Source organism: Etheostoma spectabile, chromosome 15, assembly GCF_008692095.1.
Source record: "Etheostoma spectabile isolate EspeVRDwgs_2016 chromosome 15, UIUC_Espe_1.0, whole genome shotgun sequence".
Taxonomy (NCBI): Eukaryota; Metazoa; Chordata; class Actinopteri; order Perciformes; family Percidae; genus Etheostoma; species Etheostoma spectabile.
In genome coordinates this window covers 8308603-8331834 of record NC_045747.1, presented here as the reverse complement: position 1 = coordinate 8331834, position 23232 = coordinate 8308603, and the positions used below count along the sequence as shown (strand labels likewise).

The window sequence follows — 23232 nt, the reverse complement described above, 5'->3', positions numbered from 1 at the left end:
GGCAGAGCAGGATACCCAGGGCTTGGTTTACACCCATAGCCATTTCTACTGTAGCCACTGGGGGACCATAGGCAGGCTGGAGGAACTCATATTAATGTTAAAAAAACTTTATAAAGTGAAATGTTTATATTATTTTCATGCCATGGGACCTTTAATGGCACAATGTCTTCTTAGAGTAATACAGGGACTTTATTTACTCTATATGTTTGAGGCATAATCTGAAAAAAGAAACATTATCGAGTGGTAGACAAACACTCAACTGACCACAAAATAACCCATTCATTGACACGCCAAGCTTGTGTGGGCGACATCATAAAAGTTCAACAGGGGCTCAGCAGGTGGGCGGACGCATACATAAGATAAGTATTTGAGCTAGAATTTCAGAAGGTCAAGCGCATTACTTGCTCTGTCTGGCACCCAAATCCAGACATTTTATAACCCGTCTGCTAGAACCCTTTGTATATTTACACAATGAATAGGCCTAAATGATGCTGCTAATAACCCTATTGAGTCTAACGCACTTACAAACAGAATAGCAAAGCCTGTGTGAGAAAAACGTTCTTGTTGCTCCAGGGGTGTGGTGCGTTCTGAAGGCGGCCCAGAGGAAATCCTGTCCCCTTTTAAACACCCATTGAAAGTACTGCTGTTCTAGTAACAACCCACACAAACAATGCAAGTGGTTTAAAAGGCACCTTGGGGGCTATAGATGTTAAAGTGAGCTATATATGGAGCTGCAAAACTGAGGGCTTTACATTTGCTGTTACAGGCATACAAACCTAGATTTTCGACTACACACAGCATTGCTGTCATTACCCCCAATTTCCAAAGGACTGTTTTTGTGGTTCTATTCTACATAAATTTGCGAGATCTCGTGGGTCCTCAAGACTTCAACTGTCGGTCATGGCCGCAGCCGTTCCGCGACAAATCCGGACCTGATGGGTATTGACAGACAGCGGAGCCGTCATGCAGCGCAGCCCGACACACAGCCATTACGCATCCTGTGGAAATTGGGGGTCAGGGAACACCTTTCACTACAACCAAAGAAAAATTGAAAAGGATGTTCTCGGTCTTCACTTTTACCTTATCGTTTGCCTTATTGCTAATGCAATTCAATTCTCGCTGTGCAGAAAAACAAAAGTGGCACATGAATAGCTCGCAGGCTTACTCAACAGCCTATTCCTGAAGTCGGTCACAAATCAAAAGTGTGGGAGGTGAGCAAGGTAAAAAAAGCAGGGACTGGTGCTGCGAACAGAAAAACATTAAGCAAAAGATTGAAAGCTGCAGTTAATGGCACCGGTTTATGACCATTTCTCCTGGATCCTCTGGCCTCCTGCTGTTTCACTAGCTCTCTGTGCAATTCCTGCCTTACAACAGGCAAGCACGCTATGGTACACGGACTCAGGTAAACAACTCAAATAAACAGGCGCACACACAAACAGTTCTTGTTAAAGTCAGACTTATGGTCAAAAAGCAATGGTGTGTTCATGATACATATTTCATTCTAACATGGGAGACTCCACTTCTTTTTTATTTATTTTTTTAAAGTTATTTTTTCTGTTTTTTTTCCCCTCTATAAGATAGACAGACAGAGATGTGTGAAAGGGGGAGAGAGAGGGGGGGGTTGACATGCAGCAAAGGGGCCACAGGCTGGATTTGAACCCAGGCCCGCTGCGTCAAAGAGCAAGCCTCTGTACATGGGCACCCGCTCAACCCACTGAGCTATCTGGGTGCCCGAGACTCCACTTCTGTCTTAACTTATCTACCTCTGCTCTTGTCTTTGCTGTTGCAAACCACAATTTCCCCACTGTGGGACAGATAAAGGTTTTCTTATCTCCTCTTAACTTGCAAACACACAACCCTACAAAGCCAATCTTCTCGTGTAACAGAAAACAAATTTCTACCATCCAGCAGTAAAACAGTATATGACAACCAACTGAATATTACTTTAAAGCCCTTCCCATTCCGAGCGCGTTTTAACTCCCACGGTGGGCAAACTCGAAATTAGTTCTTAGTATCTCCATTGTTTACCCACAGGTGTTCTAGCCACTTCAATATTAACTTTGGTCGCAATGTAATTTTTATTCTCTTTTTTTGATTCCTTGCTGACTCCGTTACATGTCCTCAAGAATAGGTGTGAGCCTTAAACAGACTTTCAAATCTGCCGGCAGTAGCAATTAATCTCCCCCTGACATTGTCACAGTGCCACTGAGTGTAAAAGTGCGAAAGGCGGAGGTACGTCACTCTTTGGCTAACGTGTTTTAAAGATGGCGGCGCAACATGGCCTCCACCATTCAAGCGACTCGCTCCTATGTATTCTGAATGATTCTGAATGGCAGATTCTACATGTACAAGAATACTATGATTAGTTGGTGAAGTAATTACACATGAATGAGCACATATTTGTGAAAGACCAAAAGGGGTTTTAATCAACTAAAAAAAGTACACAATATAGGTTTAACTGAGGGGAGACATTAAATGTAAAACTAAGGAACAATGCCTCATGTTCACCCTCTGGCAGACATGATGGGCAAAGGTCAGAGTGAGGAGTGAAGGGAGCATCTGGCTGTATAAAGATAAGATAATATAGGGTAAAATGGGTGATGATACATATTGGGCAGGGAGAGAACTGTGATCTGTGTGACTCTGATGCAGTCTAGTTGAGTGATATTATTGACAAGGTGATGGCACATCTCTAGTATAATGACCATTTCCAAACAGCGAATCAGTGTCAGTCTATCTGCTGATCGAGCACATCCGTAGGGTCAGAATTGATCAAAAGTGAACTCTGACCTACAAGTCCACCAAAGCAAGACACAATGCTTGAACTCAGTTGAAAAACATGACACAGAGCCATTGTGACCACACCTTGAGCCTGGTCGAAACAGACTAAATGGATTCTCTTTAGGCTATGGCCGCTTTGTCGCTCACATACAGAAAATAATGGGTCAGTCCTGTATTTTGAGGAACTAGTCACTTTCACGCCCCCATCGGGCCATCTTACCCTGTCGTCAGCGTTGTGCACACTATGATCAAAATACTCCTCTTACCACGTCTTGCTCCAAATGAGAGGAAATGAGGTCCGAGTCTGCTCATCTTCAGCATGAGGATGCTGCCATTAGTAGAATATGGGGGGAGGGGGGAGGGGGGGGGAGGCTGGTGCTGCTGTTTAAAAGCTCTGGAGGGATGAGTCAAACAGGCCTCTGAACTGTGGTGGGCGGCAAGTAGGCAAGCTAAAACAGCAAACTAAAGCTGCGTCTTCTGCCGCTGCTGCTGCTGGAGGCTTTTACAGCACCCACTTGCCTTGTTGGGGCACTGGAGCACAGCTGCTGTGTACGGCCAAAACGTGCGTACAAACCATGTTAGACAAACCCACAAGAGTATTGCATGACAAAGCTAATCTTATCTAATATACAACCTGTAAATAAGCAGACAGCAGTTGGAATGCTTTCCACCTACAGGCAAAAAAAGTAAACCCTTGGGCCACCTGCAGGCAGTGAGTGTTACAGCTGCTATTTTTTTTCAATAAAAAAAAAAAAAAAATAGCGAGCGTGGGCAAGTTAGGGCTGTAAAGGTAAAGAGAAGTCACCATTTGGTTCATTCCCTGGTTTAGAAGTCACAATTTGGTGCAAATTCGGTACAGTGGTACAGCAGTTCTGTTTTTGCATCTAAAAGCTGCGTGCAAATAGCCTGGTCCTAACAGACTCCTGTATAATTAATTTGTACAGAGAGTCTGGCCACTCTCCATTGACAAGTGTTAACTTCCTTGAAAGCGGGTACTCTGTTGAAGTTTAAAACTATTGGCTTTGCCCAGAGCCACTCTGGATAACCAATCGCGAACGTTTAGTCATGACATCGGCTTAGGATCGCGAACGTTCGCCTTAGCCAACTCCTTCACCACTAATGGAGCGAGCTGGAAAATCTAACTTTTTCCAAACCCCGTGGGGAGGACGGCCACAACATCATAGCCACCAATAAAACTCAGCAAAGACCGTACTTGCTTGGGCTTTAACTTCTGAATATTAGGCAGCTTTGCCACAACGGACCAAATGGCTTCACTCGCATCTTTCTCTTCCGCCATTACAGAACTACAACTCACACTAGAGCACGACCTTAACGTCATATTTCTCAGCCACTCCCTCTGTTCGCCAATTGGACCGGTAAAGATTGGCCGGAGAAAACCCAAGAATATACCCCAAACCCAGACGTAGTACTGAAGGAAAGTGAAAACTGAGCAGAAGTACGTAGAAGAGCAGAGCAAAGCCAGGCTAGCATGAAAGCAGCGGAGATAAGGAGTTAGGATCTGCATTGTTTTCTCCTTGTTCCGGTGATTGGCTCATTCGGGTGATACCATTGAATGTGCGTTAGCATGTTCGCTCTGTTTCCATTCAAATAACTTTATCCGTACTTGTCTTACACAGAACTCGCTTTCTTACACTCTTTTTTGATGTCGCTTTTCTTTAAATAATTGTTCATTTCCTATACTGAAGTTGAAATTGTATGACAATCTTACGTTTTTATATTTTTAGTTGTACTGCACAACTGATGCTGAAAGCATCTGGACAAAACACACACACTTGTGAACTTTATTGTCACATCACGTGAATTAGTCTGGATAACCTATTCTGCATGCACCGAACCGTGATCCCCCCCCCCCATCCCGTTCCCCAATGATTTGGCACAAATAAACTGTTACAGTCCTAGTATTAAACATAATTTTCAAAAATAGTCATGTTTACATCTGTAGTTCCAAACCAACGCTGCCGTTTTTGTCCTTTCCTGTTGGAGGCACAGGCTGGACTAAACTGCTGACTCTAAAACTCTGCAACTGGATGACTTTGGCTGGGCCTGGTTTCAGTTGTGATGCATCAGTGACCCTGTGTCCTTATGCTTTGAAAAGGAATAACTAAAATAACAATTTAATATTCTTCCATTTCATCATTAATCTATCTATATATATATATATATATATATATATATATATATATATTAATTATATACAGAAGCCGTTCCTGTGTACAAGTGATTATTTACTGCAATTGACAGTCTTTTCATGTATTTTGTACATTTATATTGCTTCCAATTTGATCAGATTACCTGAATTAACAGGTGGAAATCACTGACACATTTTGTGTAAAGGTCACCTTCAAGGTTTAAGATTTTCAAGGAAACCTACATCATCTTGGATACAGCGACATGATGAAAGGTCAGTCTATGAATTTGCTTTTTTTTTTAAGTGTGTGTGCATGCAGAGTGTATCAGAGGTTATTCAGGCTCTTTGACATTCACTCTGGTGACAACTATCTGCAAGGGCTGTCAGCAGCGGAGCGGCAACAATGGCTTAGTCTTGAAGCTCAGCACAGGAAATCAACTTCAGCTGTTATTGCCTGAGGATATCACACTGAAGTGAGGACAGTGTCATGGATACACAATGTCTTTTGTGTTTAGTTACAGTCTCACAGTTCGTTAATGTAATCTTGCTTTGTACTCAAAGGCTTTGATCAAATCACGTGACCAAAACAGGAGGCAAAAGCCACACACTTAATGAGCAAAGGCAACTTTATTGATGCTAACTGCCCAGGAGAACTGAGTACAAAGACGACACGTTGAGGTCCTACATAGGAGCATTTTCAAGTGCTGAGCCCCTCTAACAAAACAACAAAAAAGCTGGGAACCAAAAATCAGCTGACTGGAAATAAAACAATCTGGGGAGACACTAGGGGCTCTTACTTCAAAATAATAACTAAACTTCCAACACTATGTGACGCCCAGCAATGTGTGGTCACATAATGTATTTTATTTTGGATGTTTTGCATAGTGTATATGATGTATATTGTTTTATGAGAGCCTCATTTTTACGTTTGGTGTAAATTTATTTTGTAAGTTTTATACCAAAGTTCACCACAAGGGGGCCGCGCCTCCCATGAGACGGCATATTGTGATTCTAGCCTCTCTCTTCAGTCTGGCAGAAGCGAGAAGGAAACACACTACATGTTGCCGTTCTATCATTTTCCTGTTCTTTTCAGGTTAGTTGCAGATAAAACACACATTTGTGGCCGAATAAGGTCAACACTTGATAGAAATGCTTTTCCGTGTTTGAAACTGGGGAAGAGGTGTATTATGAGTTTGTTAGAGAAACACAAAGTAACGTGGTCGGAATGCTAACGCTAAAGCCAGTAAGCTAGCTGCACTCCCTGAACGTGTCACAGTGGGTTATTGTCCCGTTTTGAGGCTCCTTTGTTATTTCAAGTAATGTTAAATGTTGTTCAAGCGAGTGTGTATTTGAAAGATTGTGAAGATGTATTAGTTAACTGTTATCTGTGTAAAATCTCACGCCAGCTGTACCATTTTGTTAACATAATTCCAGCATCTTGCAATCTGTTAGCGCCCAACTTGCGGGTTGGAATCATAGTGGCAACGAGTAACGTTGTAGTTATCTAGCTTAGTACCTATCAATCTTAGCAGCAGACAAGAGAAAACTGAGTTTGAGTTATGTGGTGATGATACTAACTTAAAGATGTTCTGTTGAGAAGAATTGTGAATTGAGAAATATTGAGAAGACATGTTTATGTGAAAAATAAAGTCTGGCAGAAGCGAGAGAAGGAAACACACTACATGTTGCCGGTCTCATCATTTTCCTGTTCTTTTCAGAACAACATTTTAATCTGTCCACAGGCCTCACGCCCGGGGCCTGTTACAGATTCTTGGGGGCTCGTGCCGGGATTGGCTCTTCATGCTCTGAGACGCTGATCCTGAAACTGTGATTGAGAGGCTGAGCTGGTGGTGCAGTGCCTAGTGCTGGAGGTGAGCAGCTGCTGTCCATGAGAAGTGCAACCCACTGGGAGGAGGTGTAGCTGAAGCTGGTGCTGAGGGACCTGCTGTAAAGGACTGAAGAAGACATTGCGATGGCCGACAAGGAGAGGAAGAGCCTGGTGTGGGACATCAGGAAGAGCCTGCTTTTACTGTCGCCTAATGAACTTTTCCAGATCGCTACTAATGTGGGCCCAGTTCCAGACAAGGATTCATCAGAGCTTTCTAGTGAGGATGCAGAGGGGTGCTTTGAATACATCCATGCTCGAATGTACAGTAAGAACCTTTTAGACACTGAGGACAGAGGGTTGGGAGAATTGTTAGCACTAAAAGATGAGGTGGACGAGATTGTACAGTCCCGTGGTGTTACCGTCCCTCCTGTCAAGTTAGCCCATCCAGCCACAGCTAATGAACCATTGATTGAAGCAGTAAGTGTAACCACTACTGCCACCGTGAACACACAGCCAGTCATTGACACAACCAATGCTGCTACACTTAGCAATGGTAATGTGTTACCAGAAAATGTACCCAAATGCTTTTGAACTATGATGATTTGATAAGAAACCCTCCAGTTTGTGAATATGCCACACCACAGGCCACAGCACAACCTAAAATTGCACAACCTTTTCCAGTAACATGCACCACTACACAGTAGAACACAGCCAGATGCTGCCAATACCAGCCACCAGAAGGGGTTGTCCCTAAAAGATCCCCCTACATTCAGCGCCGTGAATTTAAGGTACAGGGAGGCCAAATTGGGGATCACTCATCTGATATTAGTTACATGGTGGTAGGCAGATGGAAAGGAGTCAAGATAACTTCACTGATTCAGAGGTAGTGAGAGGTGTGCTCAGGATCATAAAACCAGGGGATTTCAAGGACATGCTTGTTAATAAGGAAGATATGACGGTAGCCGAGCTCAGGGGCTTTTTGCAGTCACACTTGGGGGAAAGAAATAGCACAGAACTATTTCAAGAGCTAATGTGCGCAAAACAAAGCGAGCATGAGACCCCTCAGCAATTCCTCTATCGGGCTATTGGACTGAAGCAAAGAATCCTGTTCTCATCAAAACAAACGGAAGCTGGGATTAAGTACAGCCCAGACACAGTCCAAGATGTCTTTCTGCACACCGTATATCAAGGGATAGGACACAAACACAATGACATCCGCAGGGAGTTGAAACCCTTACTTTCAGATCACACGGTGACAGATGAGACAATCTTGAAGCACGTCATGAAAATCACAAGTGATGAAAGTGAAAGACAGCGTAGGTTGGGCCCTACACAACGCCAGAAACATGCCGCTGCACACAGTGCTCAAGTTGAGAATGGAATCGTGGAACAGCCACAGGTAAAGAAAGGAACTGTGGAGCAGAAAGCCAAAACAGATACAGTGCAACAGCTCACAGAGAAAATAGATGTGCTCACCAAGCTAGTAGACACCCTTGCAGAAAAAGTACAGAGAGACCAAACCTGTCACTGTTCACCTACAAAAACCCAAATTACCAAAAAGAAGATCCTATGGTTGTCCAAGGTGTGTAGACAGTTTTGCGGGACTGTAGAACCTGTTTTCTTTGCGCGAAGAGGCCACAGAGCTAGAGGTTGTCTAAAACACCTAGGCATCAGGGAAACGCCAACCGGTTGCTGAGGGGGACAGACAGTAACCGGAGCCCTTCCCACGTCCCACTTGACAGCAGAAGCAGGGTTACTCAGCCAGTGATCAGCATGAAATAGCTAGACAAACCACTGAACAGCTAAGGTAAAAAAAAAAACGTAATAGTAAGAAACTACTGTTACTGTGCAAGACTCCGCAGCTTCCAGCAATGTACAAATTGCCAAACTAATAGGTAGAAAAGCTTAAACTAGTGTATCCTTAATGGTCTAGCAGTTAATGTGCTAGTAGACACTGGAGCTCAAGTCAGCATGATAGATGGCCCTGGAAGGACAAATCCTTACCTGACCTTGACCTGCCCTCTTTCGGAGCTCATTGACCTATTGAAAGCAAAAGGAAGTTGAAGTGCCCGGTAAATGGAGAAGTCATTCCCTGTATTGTTGGGTCATCATCACTGTGAACTTGCCTGGTAATGAGGACCCTGACTTATCAATTAGGTACCCTTCCTGTAGTTCATTATCACTTGAAATGCCACTGATAGGCTTTAATGTAGTGGAAGTGGTAATCCAGGGAAAACCAGAGAAATTAGGCCCCACTTTAACCCAACTGCTAGGTGGAGCCATGTCCATTCCTGATGAGACAGCACAGACTATTGTACACTTTGTACAAACGAGAAAAACAGTCGCACAACAGGGACGCTTAAGAATAGGGCAGAAAGAGAGAATAATCCCTGCGGGTAGTGTAACCTGGGTGAAGTGTAGAGTGCCTCCTCAGCTTGACCCCTCTGACTCATTAGTATTGTTTGAACCAGAGGAAAGTTGCGTACAGCTACAGCAACTAGACATAGGTGAGGGCTTGCTTGAGATTCAGAATGAGAGGAACCCCTACGTAGCTGTGCCTCTAGGGAACCCTACAAAACATGACATCATCCTGCCTAGAAAATCCCCACTTGGCAGTATTCAGCCAATCAAAAAAATAGTTGAAACTGACTTGCCTGATAAAGAAGGAGTGCGGTTCAGGGTATCATGACTACCCCATCTGACTCACAATAACCCACACGGTGGCAACCACCAGTTGATGTAAGTCACCTCAACGAGAGCAACAACAGACTGTAAGAGAAATGCTGTAGAGAATCGCCTGCTTTCGCCAGAGATGCTGATGATTTGGCTGTATTCCAAGTTCACACTGTCAATAACCCTCAGAGATGACATTCCGTACAGAAAGCCTACTCTTCTATTCCAAAACCACTTTTCGCGGAAGTAAAGAGTACATCCAAGACCTCTTAGCAAAAGGAGGATCATCAAGTCGAAGTCCCCTTAGCAGCCCCTGTTGTGTCGTCCGAAAAAAGGACGGCTCGCTGCGCCTTTGTATTGACTATCGATTGTTGAACCAGAAGACTATCCCTGACAGACACCCACTACCTCGGATCCAGATCTGACCGACACTCTTGGGGACACTCTTGGTTCAGTATCCTTGATCAGGTAAGGCGTACCACCAAGTTCATGGCGAGGCTCAAGACACGTCACAGCATTTGTAACTCCCTGGGGTTTATACGAGTGGTACGGATACCCTTTGGCCTCTCCATGCCCCTGCAGCTTTTCAAAGGAGCATGGAAGAATGCTGGACTCACTCAGAGACGAATGCTGTATCCCTATCTGGATGACATCCTGTGTTATTCAAAAACCTTTGAGAGCATGTTGAGGGAGTTCGCAAAGTTCTGAAGCACTTCAAACATGGCGTAAGTTGAGACCTGAAAAATGTGAACTTGTTTCGCCGACGGTGAGGTACTTTGGTCGGATTGTATCAGCAGAAGGGGTGCACATCGACCCAAAGGATTGGAAGCGGTTCAGTCCTCAAGGAAAAAAGCAGAGACAGTTGGTATGTGAGACGACTTTGGGCTTTCTCAGCTACTATCGCAGTTACATCCGGATTTCTCACGCATTGCGCAACCTGTGTATGACTGCTCAAATTCAAAACAGCGCATCAATAAGGCACCCACCAAGTAAAGACCAAGGGCCCTCAGCTGTCCTCCAAGACTCCTGTGGAGTGGACTAGTGAACACCAGAGTACTGGAGCTCCTCATCGACAGGCTCACCAATCCTCCAGTTTTGGCTTACCCAGACTTCAGCCTACCATTCTTGCTCCACACAGACGCCTCCGAACAGGGTCTTGGCGCTGTACTCTACCAACATCGATGGGTAAACTGAGATCATAGGTTACGGTTCCAGAACACTGACCCCGGCTGAAAGAACTACCGTCTGCACATTGGGAAATTGAGTTTTTGGCACTTAAATGGGCAGTGTGTGAAAAGTTTAGAGACTATCTGTTCTATGCCCCACACTTTACCATTTACACCGATAAACATCCACTTACTTATGTCATGAGTACTGCCAAGCTCAATGCAGTTGGACATCGGTGGGTTGGAGAGTTGGCTGACTTCAGGTTCGAGATAAAGTACAGACCCGGAAAGATGAATACTGATGCTGACACGTTGTCTCGTGTGCCCCTCGACATCAACAAGTATGTGATAGAATGTACTGAGGAGTTGTCGCAGGAAGTGGTGGAAGCCACCTGGAATGGGACTAAAGCAGCTCAGGAACAGGATGTAGCGTGGGTTGCTGCACTCTCTCTCACCACAAACGTCAACAACGAACCCCCGGCACCTCTCCCAGCCATCAGTAGTGAGGAGATGGCCAAAGCTCAAAGGGAAGACCAAGCACTCGGAGAGATCATTAAACTAAAGGAGACCAACGCAGTACTAACAAGTGACACACGACTAACCGTGAATAAAGCAGCAAGGAAACTCCTTCATGAATGGAGCAAATTGCACTTAAGAAAGGGACTTCTTTACAGACAGACCAGTGAAAGACAGCAAGTAGTCCTCCCGGCCGTATACAAACCCCTGGTGTTAAAGTGTCTCCACGACGATATGGGACACATCGGTACAGAGAGAGTATTGTCCCTAGCTAGAGAAAGGTTTTACTGGCCATATATGAAGAAAGAAGTAGAGGAATATGTCACGAGAAGATGTCCGTGCATAAAACAAAAGAAACCAACAGTACATGTTCGCGCTCCAATGGGCACCATCACTTCAAACTCACCATTGGACCTTGTGTGCATAGACTACCTGCACCTGGAACCCAGTCGAGGTGGATATGAGTATATCCTGGTCGTAGTGGATCATTTTACAAGGTTTGCGCAAGCATATCCGACCAAAAACAAATCTGGACGGACAGCAGCTGACCGCATCTTTGAAGAATTCATCCCACGCTTTGGATATCCTGGGAAGCTACATCACGACCAGGGTCGTGAGTTTGAAAACGAACTTTTCAGGACCCTACGGGAGAAATCCGGAGTTGGACACTCGCGAACAACGCCATATCACCCACAGGGGAATCCGGCAGAACGGTTCAATAGAACCCTCTTGCAGATGCTCAGGACACTTACTGATAAAGAAAAAGAGCGGTGGAAAGATCATCTCCAAGGAACCGTGCATGCTTATAACTGTACGCGACACGAGTCAACAGGATACTCCCCCTATTTTCTGCTGTACGGACACCATCCTCGTCTCCCTGTAGACTTATTGTTTGGTCTAATGGCTGAGAAAACCACAGTATCACACAAAAGTTATGCAGAAAATTGGGCTGAGAGAATGACTGAGGCGTACAGGATAGCCAGTGAGAACAGTAAGCTGTCAAGTGAACGAGGCAAGTCTTATTACGACAAGAGACTTAAGGGTGTGGTTTTGCATCCCGGGGACAGAGTACTTGTTAGGAATCTCAGTGAGCGAGGGGGCCCGGGGAAACTCAGGTCATACTGGGAAAGGAACATCTATGTAGTCAAAGAACAGGTAGCAGACAACCCTGTGTATGTAGTCTACCCTGAGACAGGAGAAAACCGTAAGACCAGAGTCCTACACCGTAACTTACTGCTATTAGTTAATGACCTTCCTGTTGAAGCCCCGCCACAAAGGTTAGAACAAGTACCAAAGAGACAAACCATACGGAGGCATAACCATTGCAGGGACAAAACTTTGGGGAAACGCCCAAGTGACACAAGTGATTCAGAGTCAGAAGAAAGCACTACTAGGTATTGGTTAAGGGTTCCTGTGGAGGAAAGAGATCAGGAAAGACAGAACACTTACCATTATTTACCTACTATGATCCAGAGGGATCCAGTGCCCGCAGAAACAAACAGGCCTCAACCAGCAGCTGTTAGGTCAGAAAGACAACTTACCGTACCTGTGTGGAGAGAGAGACCTGGTAACCTTCCAGTCAGGAAGCACCAAAATCCCAGAGATAGCCAGTCTGTGACACAGTCACTACCTTATTCAGGACCAGCTGAGATAGACAGTGGAGGAGATGATGAGTCTGTAGCCGTTGGAGATGCAGAGAGAGGTTTGGATGATGTTGAAGCAGACACATCCACTCAAGTTAGAAGGTCGGCAAGAGAGAGAAGGCCAAGGCAGATGTTCACATATCAGACACTAGGCGAACCGTCACTGCAACCGCGTCCCACTGTCAACACAGTCACTACATTCACCTCACCTTACATACCTGCATGGCCAACGCCTTATCAGTTACCACAACTAACAGGTGTTGCACCTCACATCACATATCCTTACATGCCCCACACACACACCACACCATGGTGGTGTTAAATGATTAAGTGCGATGTTGAGCTATTTCTAGAACATAGAGGTTTTCAAATGTCAGAAGCCATTTCTATTTTTGTCAGGGAGCGTGTGACGCCCAGCAATGTGTGGTCACATAATGTATTTTATTTTGGATGTTTTGCATAGTAAGTATATGATGTATATTGTTTTATGAGAGCCTCAGTTTTTACGTTTGGTGTAAATTTATTTTGTAAGTTTTATACCAAAGTTCACCACAAGGGGGCCGCGCCTCCCAGTGAGACGGCATATTGTGATTCTAGCCTCTCGTCTTCAGTCTGGCAGAAGCGAGAGAAGGAAACACACTACATGTTGCCGGTCTCATCATTTTCCTGTTCTTTTCAGGTTAGTTGCAGATAAAAACACACATTTGTGGCCGAAATAAGGTCAACACTTGATAGAAATGCTTTTCCGTGTTTGAAACTGGGGAAAGAGTGTAATTATGAGTTGTTTAGAGAAACACAAAGTAACGTGGTCGGAATGCTAACGCTAAAGCCAGTAAGCTAGCTGCACTCCCTGAACGTGTCACAGTGGGTATATTGTCCCGTTTTGAGGCTCCTTTGTTATTTCAAGTAATGTTAAATGTTGTTCAAGCGAGTGTGTATTTGAAAGATTGTGAAGATGTATTGAGTTAACTGTTATCTGTGTAAAATCTCACGCCAGCTGTACCATTTTGTTAACATAATTAACAGCATCTTGCTAATCTGTTAGCGCCCAACTTGCGTGTTAGGAATCATAGTGGCAACGAGTAACGTTGTAGTTATCTAGCTTAGTACAGCTATCAAATCTGTAAGCAGCAGACAAGAGAAAAACTGAGTTTGAGTTATGTGGTGATGATACTAACTTAAAGATGTTCTGTTGAGAAGAATTGTGAAATTGAGAATACATTGAGAAGACATGTTTATGTGAAAAATAAAGTCTGGCAGAAGCGAGAGAAGGAAACACACTACATGTTGCCGGTCTCATCATTTTCCTGTTCTTTTCAGAACAACATTTTAATCTGTCCACAGGCCTCACGCCCGGGGCCTGTTACAACTACACTAGTCTGTTGACTGAGATAGACAAAATGATGCAAACAACTCATGATGAATAGTTGAACACAATCAGTGCAGGAAATGTGGCTCTTGTGGATCCAATTTAGCCACATCAGCTCTAATAATGGACTAAGAATCCAACAAAAAAGTGTAAAAGAGCCCCAAATAGAAACTGTAAAGCTGTATTTAATAAGCCTAAACGATCTAAAAAAGACTTTTGTTTTGACAAAACAGGCCAGACTGTACTAACAAAGAGGAGCAAATGTCACAAGTGACATTGAAACTAAGAAACGTAAAAATAAGAAGACAACATAAACGGACTTCACTTTAATGCCCCAATTTAACATTTATAATTATTATACATGTTTACAACACTATACAATGTAGTTGTAAGCAGATATATACTGCCACTGTGTACTATGCTACTACTCTACTATAAAGTGTGTATCTTTACAGGTTCATACACCAGTCTCCATTAACCACAGAAGAATTTACAGTTGTTGACAAACACATTAATAAAAACTTGTATCTGCTTACAACTACATTGTAGTGAGTTGTAAATCATTATTTCATATTTAGGTTAAAGTTGTTATCTCAGCTAGTGAAGACTTGAGGAATAAATCGGTTGAGATGACAACCTAACGTCCAAAAATCACAGTTTCATAAAACATCTTCTGTTACTGTACGTATTATTCTTCATGTAGAAATTCAGCGAGTGTTTAAGACTTAAGGTCAAGTCGTATGGTCTTAAGATCTGTCGTTATCTTCTTCCTCGTTGGCAGTGTTTTGGTTCATTTTGTAAACAGAAAAAAAATAAGTCTGATGAAGTCTTAAAAACGGAGGTAAAACAATAATCCAGCACCGTGGTGCCTTTATCAATAGAAGTATGTCAAGTCTACAACAGAGCCGCAATACAATCCACTTGTTAGATAATGTTACATTACAGAGTTCTCTGTTGATTTGTGTTTGTCGCTGTGTGTGTGGTGGAAAATAATGACTGAGTTAGTCTTTCGGTGCCTCCGCCTCTGCTAACACACAAGCTGCAAGACGCAAGTTACACTGCCTTTCTAAACTAACTTTGTTTCACATTTAACAATCGTCTCACATCCCGTTTGCTTTTCAACTTGCTGGTTCAGGCTGTGGATGACAGTAAACATGGCATATCATTTGTTCATTAAAGTCTTGATAATGATTTGGGGACTATAGCATTACTGGATAGCTAGCTGGTCTTATTGGTAAACATACTGTCAAATTATATTTACTGACTGTCAACCGTACACAATGTTACTGACTTTGAATCTTGCTAGAATTACGTTAGCATGCTACCGTCTGGTTGGTAGCGGTGAGTGGACTAGAAATATCTAGGTAAGACATATCTAAAGTCTGTCCTATTCACTGGGGAAGTAACCAACATTTGCATTGCATAAGAACCACATGGGATAAGAATGCTTTTTCCAGGTATTAGTCAAACCCTCAAGTGTTACCAAGGAACCTTTCTATTTTCATTGCAAACGCAAAAAAAAAAAAAATTAATGGTTTTAAAAATATTACTTAGCAAGTGAGTATGGTTTAAGCGGGCCGGTGCTCTTTGAGCTGTCCATTATCAGGTAATTAATGGTTCTGGCCTCACCATTGTCCCTTAATTCCTGATAATGGATACCTTGTAGGGCAGTAATCTTTACGTATACTCCTAAACGGCGGCTGGTACATTCTCAAAATGATGAGAAACGTGTGAGAGAGCTATATGTCAGTGGTCTATAATATCTCATAACACCATTTATGACAAGTCACATCACAATCCTCTAAGAGGGCGGGGAAAGCTGGGAGGGGAAGTGAGAACAGTAACAGTGAGGTTGTAGTTGGTTGCTGTGTAGGAAACCTGCTCTAACACACTCCCAACCAGTATAAATGTTGCCACGAGTGTACTTTCTGTATCTGTACATTTACCGTCCACTTTTTAGCTGTAGTAAACTAACTTTATATGGGAACTCTAATATAATAAAGTGGCATGCATTGTGGACGGTGCCCTCATTTCATTTGCATCCTATTATTAATTTTGAAGAATTGCTTATTTTGTGGAGCTAATACAGGCTAGGTGTGTGTTGGCAAAAAAAGGGCCGTCCCTGGCCCAGTTACTAATCTGTCATCCTACAGAGGGAACAAAGAGGAGCAGCTGTCTATCAATAGCCTTGATGTGTTTTCAGGACCGACATAAATGAAGCAGAGGTCTAACAGCACGTGCTTATCTTCAAAATCAGCAGGGACACCACAAATGAGCACCTGCTTCGGTTCCTTAAGTGATCGCTGATTAGATTGGTCACATGGAGGTCACTTTAAATGTCAAGTCACAAGAGTAATACAGGATTAGACATTACTTTTAGTGTTAAAATCATAATCAATGGTCGGTAGACAGAAATAAAGGCTGCAACTAACGACTATTTTAACGAGTGATTCTGTTCTGTTTATCCCGAATTATGATGGCCATTTCTGACATTTATATCGACTAACCCTAGCAGAAGTCCATGATGCTGATCAAATCAGGTATGAAATTTTAACTATTGGTTTTGATATTTTAGTCAATAAGAAGCGCAATAAATATGCACAGAACACACTGCTGTGGAGGACAAAAGATGCTGTTGCAGATATGAAGCATATCTTTGTTGTGGGGATGATCGGATTGGAAATGGCCATGTGGTGTGGGGGGCAGTGAAAAAAACAAAACATAATAGTATTCAGTGGCAGCTGTGGCCTGCTTCATTTACCTGCTGATTCACCGGTGTTGATCCAGTCTGGGTTTGCAATGCTGGCTATTGCAAAGATATCTGCTGCCAGAAACAGGCACCCTGAAATGATCGTTAGTTTATCCATATCGCCAGCTTATGAAGCGGTGAATTACGTGGAACAAATAGTAGTGGTCGTAGTCCAAATGTGAACCGAGTGTTAGGAGATACAGGGTGGGATGTTATCTGTTATCAGTCAAACCTCGCCCCCCTTCAACAGGAGCTTGCTGTAGTGGTTCTGCTGTGCATTTTGTGCAGCAACATTAGCTCCTTCGCATCAAGCAAGAAAGAGCCTACAGCTACACAAGGCTCAAAAACGACGCACAAAAGCATCACATCTCAAATGCCCGGTGTAGTCCAGTGAGATAAAACAATAGCTCACTCAGCGCCGGGGCCCTGAACTGCTTGTGTTGTCCTTCGGATCTGTTTAGAAGCAGCAGCCGCAACAGCAGCATCGGGTACAGCTGCAGCTAGCAAGCTAGCTAGTTCCTAGATTCGGGCTCGGTTTCCCGAGCTGCGGCCCAGAGGCTGCTCGACGGCCGAGACCGCGTTAGCATTTCAGGCACAATGTCACATAGACGGAGGTGGAGAAGAAGCAAAGCAAGTCCCCTCACTTCGCAGTGTCCGTGATTCCAAAGAAGGTCTAACGTTAACGTTAGCCGTCAGGAAAACGGGAACCCATCGCCCTCTCTTGCTTATTCGAGCCAGTTCTCCCTCTCCGCTGGAATAGCATCTGGTACTTTCAGACCGTTAGCTTTACCTCGTCTTCTTCTTTGGACCACGGTGAGTCGTCGGTATTTAACGCTGCGTATTTAAATCCAAAAATGACGTTATAAGTCCCAATGTAGACAGTTAAGCGGTAACGGTATTGTTATGCTTTCCACCCGTGTGCCCACCGTTAGCTCAGCCTCCCTTTCTGCCAAATGACATCAGGCAAACACCCCCACGCAGCGTCGCACACACAGAGCTCAGTGTCTTCGCGTTCAGAAGGGGGGGGGGGGGGGGGGGGGGGGCATTTGTTCACTTCTCGCGATACTATGCAAAAATTTTGTCCAGAGTTTGTGGCAATTAATTGGGGGATAAGTGTAGTAGTGGGAACAGAAGCAGTGCTACAAGAGGGCACCTTTAAAACTACACAAGTCTAAATTTCAATGCAAGTCAATTGGTTACTTTGATAATCCGATTATTTGCAAATTCGGCTTGATTTTCACCATTTCTCAAACTCAGATTTGTCAAGTTTTGATTATGCCCAGAATCAGAATAAAATTTGCATAGTTAGCCAATTTTGAGGTCCTTGTGTCAACATCTAATATTGAGACCTGTTAGTACTCACATGAATCATATTCATAAATAAAGGTGTTTAGTTGAATTAGAGCTGAAATGATAGGACATCAAAATAATTGGCATTAATGGTTCAACATTAAATCAGCAAACTATCACTGATTCCAGCTTCTAATATTTAAATTGTGAATAACTGCAAACAGAAAAAATATGGGTCTTGAGTTAAAGCCAACCATTGAAATATTTCATCTTGGGTTTTGAAAATTTTTAATTAACATATTCACACTTAATCTGGCATTATATTGTTAGACAATTAATCAAAAATAGTTAAGACCTTAATTAATAATTATAATAATTATTAGCTGTCTCTGGACAAACTGGGAGCAAATTTGCCTCTGGGGCCACTAACAATAGTTTGGCCATGAGTGTATTTTGAGACTTAGGGTACACCTTAATCGAGTACTGTGTATAAGTATAATTCTGAGATATCTTCCATGTTAAACTATACTCAAACTACATTTCAGAAGGACATTTTGTACTTTTTACTCCACTGTATTTATCTGACAGCTAGAATAACAGGACACTCTGCAGATTAATATTCTACATACAAAACATAAAATATAACACATTCTTATACTTTAATATTTTTAAATACTATTTTGATTCTTTATGTACATTTTGGTGCTCATGCTGTATGCTTTGTAGAAAACGAAACATACGCTTATATGTATCAATACTTATTCTGTTATCTGCATCTAATCTGTAATACTTATAACTGTTAAATCAGCATTAGCAAAAATAGGGTTGGTTTAAGCTAAATTTAGGACTTTCAACATTGGCCATTTTTAGGCCTGCATGTTTGTGCTTTTGGGTCCCCCTATTGGTTGATAAATGCAACAACGTCTCTTCACTGCTAAAAAAAAAAAAAAAAATACCTGCTTGTAACCACCAGACTACCCTCATACTCCTGATACTGCACTTAAAACCTTCAGTAAGTCTGGGTTCATTCCAAGATACAAATTTAAGGGAAAAACAGCGGTTGTTACTGATTTTAATTTACATAGATATACAGTTAAATTGACAAAAGAACAAAAGAGAGATTGCATTATGATTCTCCAGCCGCCTGTTGGTGCTTACACTTACTGAAGGACAGAGTACAAATGATGACATCAAATGAACTGTTACAGGAGGCTGTGGCTTTGAGGTCCTCTTTACTTTTAAAGCAGCTAGGCATAGCATGCTCAAGTTAAAAGTAACTGTTCTTATACTTTGTCTTCATACTTCATCCACAAACGGTGTATTCATCAGGTGTCCAATAGCTGCCATGGTCTTCTTGCCATCCACAAATTGTTTTGCAGCCTGTAAATAAGGGAAAGTTTTAATTTACTGCTTAGTCAGTACCTTATGTGGTGAATTACTCCAACAGTACACAACTCCATTTACTATCATAACATCTAACAAATACATTGATGCATAAGTGCATGCTTAGATTCACACATTTTACATTACTGTTATTGCATGTCTCTGCCTCATTATGTCTGTATTTAGTTTTATGATTCATAAATAGCTACATAAAAAGACACGCAAAACTGCATAGCTCTTCCGTGCAGATTCATTAACGCAATTGATTATTCTACCCACTCCAATACAGTAATGTAGGGGGCGTATGAGCCTTAAACTTGGTTTGCAATCCACTAATTAACACACAGAAGAAGAAGTTCGTTTTTGCCCTAAGTCAATCATGAGCCCCAAAACGTCTGATTTTCAGCAGCAAGCCTCCCTCTCATCCACACTAACTACAGTATATACACATGCGGCAGGCACTGATTTGACTGGATCTTAACGCTCTGCTGTATAGCACTGACGGTATCTATATTTGCAGAGTCAGTCTATACCGGACTATCTAGTTGACCATGGTGTTCTGGGGACCAGCAGTGCAGCGAGAAACCGCTGCTGTTGGACGCAGAGCTCTGTCCGTGGGAGCTCCAACTGCTGTCTGAATGCACGGCGCGCTAAGCTGCCCTCTATCAGTATTAAATTGAGACAGATTCATAACCTGTAAAAATAAAACGTCTTGTATGTTGCGTTAAGTCATTTTTTCCCGTGTTTTGGTACAATTCATTTTAACACAGGTGATGCAAGCCATATGGGATACACTGACCGAGTAGCCTAAGCATGAAACACAAAGTTTTGAGTTCTTTAGCGGCACTGACCTGACTCCCTTACTAAGCTGCAGAGACGTCGTTACGCTCGGCCTTTCTGCTGAGCCCCATTCACATAACAGCATCAATTAAACTGGATATTACACTATGATGGTTACATTTGCAACTAATGCATGGTTCACATGCCTGCATGTTATTGGTAAAGTTAGACGCCTAACCTTAAGTTAGTAAGGATATAACATTAGCACGTTACCAGCTGTGTTGTCGAGGTTACCATGCTGTAACGTTAACATTATCTGCTAGTCAATATCAACTTATGTGTAAGAGACACAAAACAACCCCCACTAGGGTAATTGGGTAAGTTGCAAACATTTTGTTTTCAATTTTGTTCAAGTGCTCAACAAGTTAACATATACAGTAACTTGTTCTTTTTTTTGTCTTGCATGCAGAAGGTCACAAAGAAGTGAACAGAATCTGGCTGTTAAACAGAATTACAACTTGTGGTATCTTTTGTTTTGACAAATGAGCAGCTTTATGTTTTGTTTTTTATTTGTGAAAGATTACATTATGTGTTGTAACTGCCCCTGCACCTTTATAGCCTTGAGGATGGGACTGTGGACAGAACGTCTATTTAAGCTGTTATACAAAGTTGAGTGGACGACCCCACCCCTGGGTCAGCTACCACCGCAAATAGAATCTAATTCTGTGGGGAACACTGTAACATCAGCATTAATTTTGACTCATGTTTCAGGAAATATGATTTCTGATATTTACTCTTATTTTAGCTCTGATTTTGGTTTTCAACTCATGAGGGAAATATCTGTACCTTTATCTTCTTTGTACTCCACTATGTTCAATGGCTCGTTGCTAACTTTGTGTTTGCCATTGGGTCTTGGGCAGGTGCTGAACACAGTGCTTATCTGAGCTTTTTCCACTAAGAGAAGCTGCCTTTTGCTGATAATATATTGCAAAGCACCACTTAAGGGAAGGTATGACTAAAACTTGATTCAAGATCGACATACAGTACATTAGAGACAATTACCTTGACCACATCATCCTGGGTGACAGCATCTATAGCCTGGAGAACAGCGTCAGGGAGCTGGTATGCCGCAGTGGTCAGAGCCTGAGCACCAATCTCCTCCATCAGTCCCTCGGAGCTCTCTATTGACATCAGGTACTCTGATTTTACCTGGTTCCTTTGCAGAATAGTCAAACAAACACCAGAGTCAACAACATATTATTATGGTACACAACACAGCTTCACCTCTATGTCCAACATCACTCAGTGAACTCACTTTGCTCTGCTGATGTCAGCTTCTGATATATGTCCCTCAGCCACACCTCTCACTTGAGCAATGGCAGCTTTGATTACCTACGCAGATGATGGCAACAGGCAACAGTTCAGTGAAATGCAGACTCTGGCATCTTTTTACATTTTACATGCGGAAACATTTGTCTTGGAATGAGTAAATTCAGCAATTACGTCTCCTGCAGAGTCAGCTTGCGCAATGGTATAGACGCCAAACAGGCCGGAGTCAGAGTACGAGGCATTGAAGGCTGTGGCCTGAAAGACAGCAACAGGTCATATGACATTAGGAAACAAACTGAATTTCTAACTAATGCAACGTATAACACAATGACATATAACTCTTTTTATTTACTTCTTTTCAAACTTACATCAAAGGGCTGTGTGGTAGCTTTGGCAATACCCTGGCTCAGTTTGCTGGTAATGTTGGAGCCTCTCTTTACATGCGGCCCAGCTCCAAGGATCCTTTGCAGCACACTGAAGGTATTAGCATCTGCGCTACCTGTCACACCACCCTCACTGGTAATCAGTGCGTGGACCAGGTCATCATTGTTTTGCACCCGCAGCTCACCTACACACACACACACACACACAAAATGGCAATAACGCAGCAATGAATCTCAAAGGGTGTAATGTCGCTATTAAACATGAGTTTTACCTCCACGGTACACAGCCTTAGCCACAGGTGCTCCAGCCCCGCTGTGGACACTCAGGAGCCCCTCAGCCATTTGCCTCAGGACGGAGTGCTGTACACCTAGACACAGAAATGAGAAAAACTAGCATTAAATTTGACATGCAACTGAAATGAAACACAGAACACATTCATTAACTGATAAAGGCTGCACAATCCCAAGATAGAAATATCCATAAGAGCATGATATGTCAATAATCAGGCATGCTGACACTTGCATCACTTGCTTCCAATTTACATTAGTGCTGCTTAAGTAATTAGCAAGTCCATACAACAGTATTGACTTACTAACACACACACACACACACACACACACACACACACACACACACACACACACACACACACACACACACACACACACACACACACACACACACACACACACACACACACACACACACACACACACACACACACACACACTTTATTTGTTATCATTAACAGGGCTACTGTGACTTCAGAGTGTTGACTAAACATTAGTAAAAATTAAGCCTTATTAAACAAAGCCTGATGAGAAAGAGCAGCTGTAACAAAACGATGCAGATAAGCGACACTCACCCAGTCCTACAAGAGCCATTCTGCCAGTGGTGAAATGGTCCTCAACAAATGACTGCAGCTACAAGGGGACGATAAGGAGGAGCAGTGTGTAAGAGCTATGCACGACAAACTAACTAGGGCTGCAACTAACGATTACTTTCAAAGTCGATTAATCTTTTGAATATTATTTTGATAAATTGATTAGCAGTTTGGTCTATAAACTGTCAGAAAATAGTGAAAAATGTGGATCAATGTTTCCCAAAAGCCCAAAATGACATCCTCAAATGTCTTGTTTTGTCCACAACTCAAACGATATTCAGTTAGTTTACTGTCACAGAGGAGAGAAGA

General features: G+C 42.8%; 2 protein-coding genes across 2 annotated transcripts in view; both read right to left on the bottom strand.

The window, feature by feature from the left end:
• The window catches only part of mosmoa (modulator of smoothened a), a 29759-nt gene extending 11883 nt beyond the window's left edge, over positions 1-17876 (bottom strand). Inside the window, exon 1 of the mRNA XM_032537492.1 lies at positions 16887-17876. Coding sequence (XP_032393383.1) covers positions 16887-16992 — 106 coding nt within the window. The 5' untranslated portion in view covers positions 16993-17876. The remainder of the gene's footprint in view (positions 1-16886) is intronic.
• Positions 17877-19223: 1347 nt separating this feature from the next.
• The window catches only part of uqcrc2a (ubiquinol-cytochrome c reductase core protein 2a), a 7737-nt gene continuing 3728 nt past the window's right edge, over positions 19224-23232 (bottom strand). The window contains exons 8-14 of the mRNA XM_032537491.1: positions 22906-22963; positions 22312-22407; positions 22025-22224; positions 21831-21911; positions 21643-21719; positions 21390-21543; positions 19224-19544 (exon numbers count right to left, since the gene is read on the bottom strand). Coding sequence (XP_032393382.1) covers positions 19461-19544; positions 21390-21543; positions 21643-21719; positions 21831-21911; positions 22025-22224; positions 22312-22407; positions 22906-22963 — 750 coding nt within the window. The 3' untranslated portion in view covers positions 19224-19460. The remainder of the gene's footprint in view (positions 19545-21389; positions 21544-21642; positions 21720-21830; positions 21912-22024; positions 22225-22311; positions 22408-22905; positions 22964-23232) is intronic.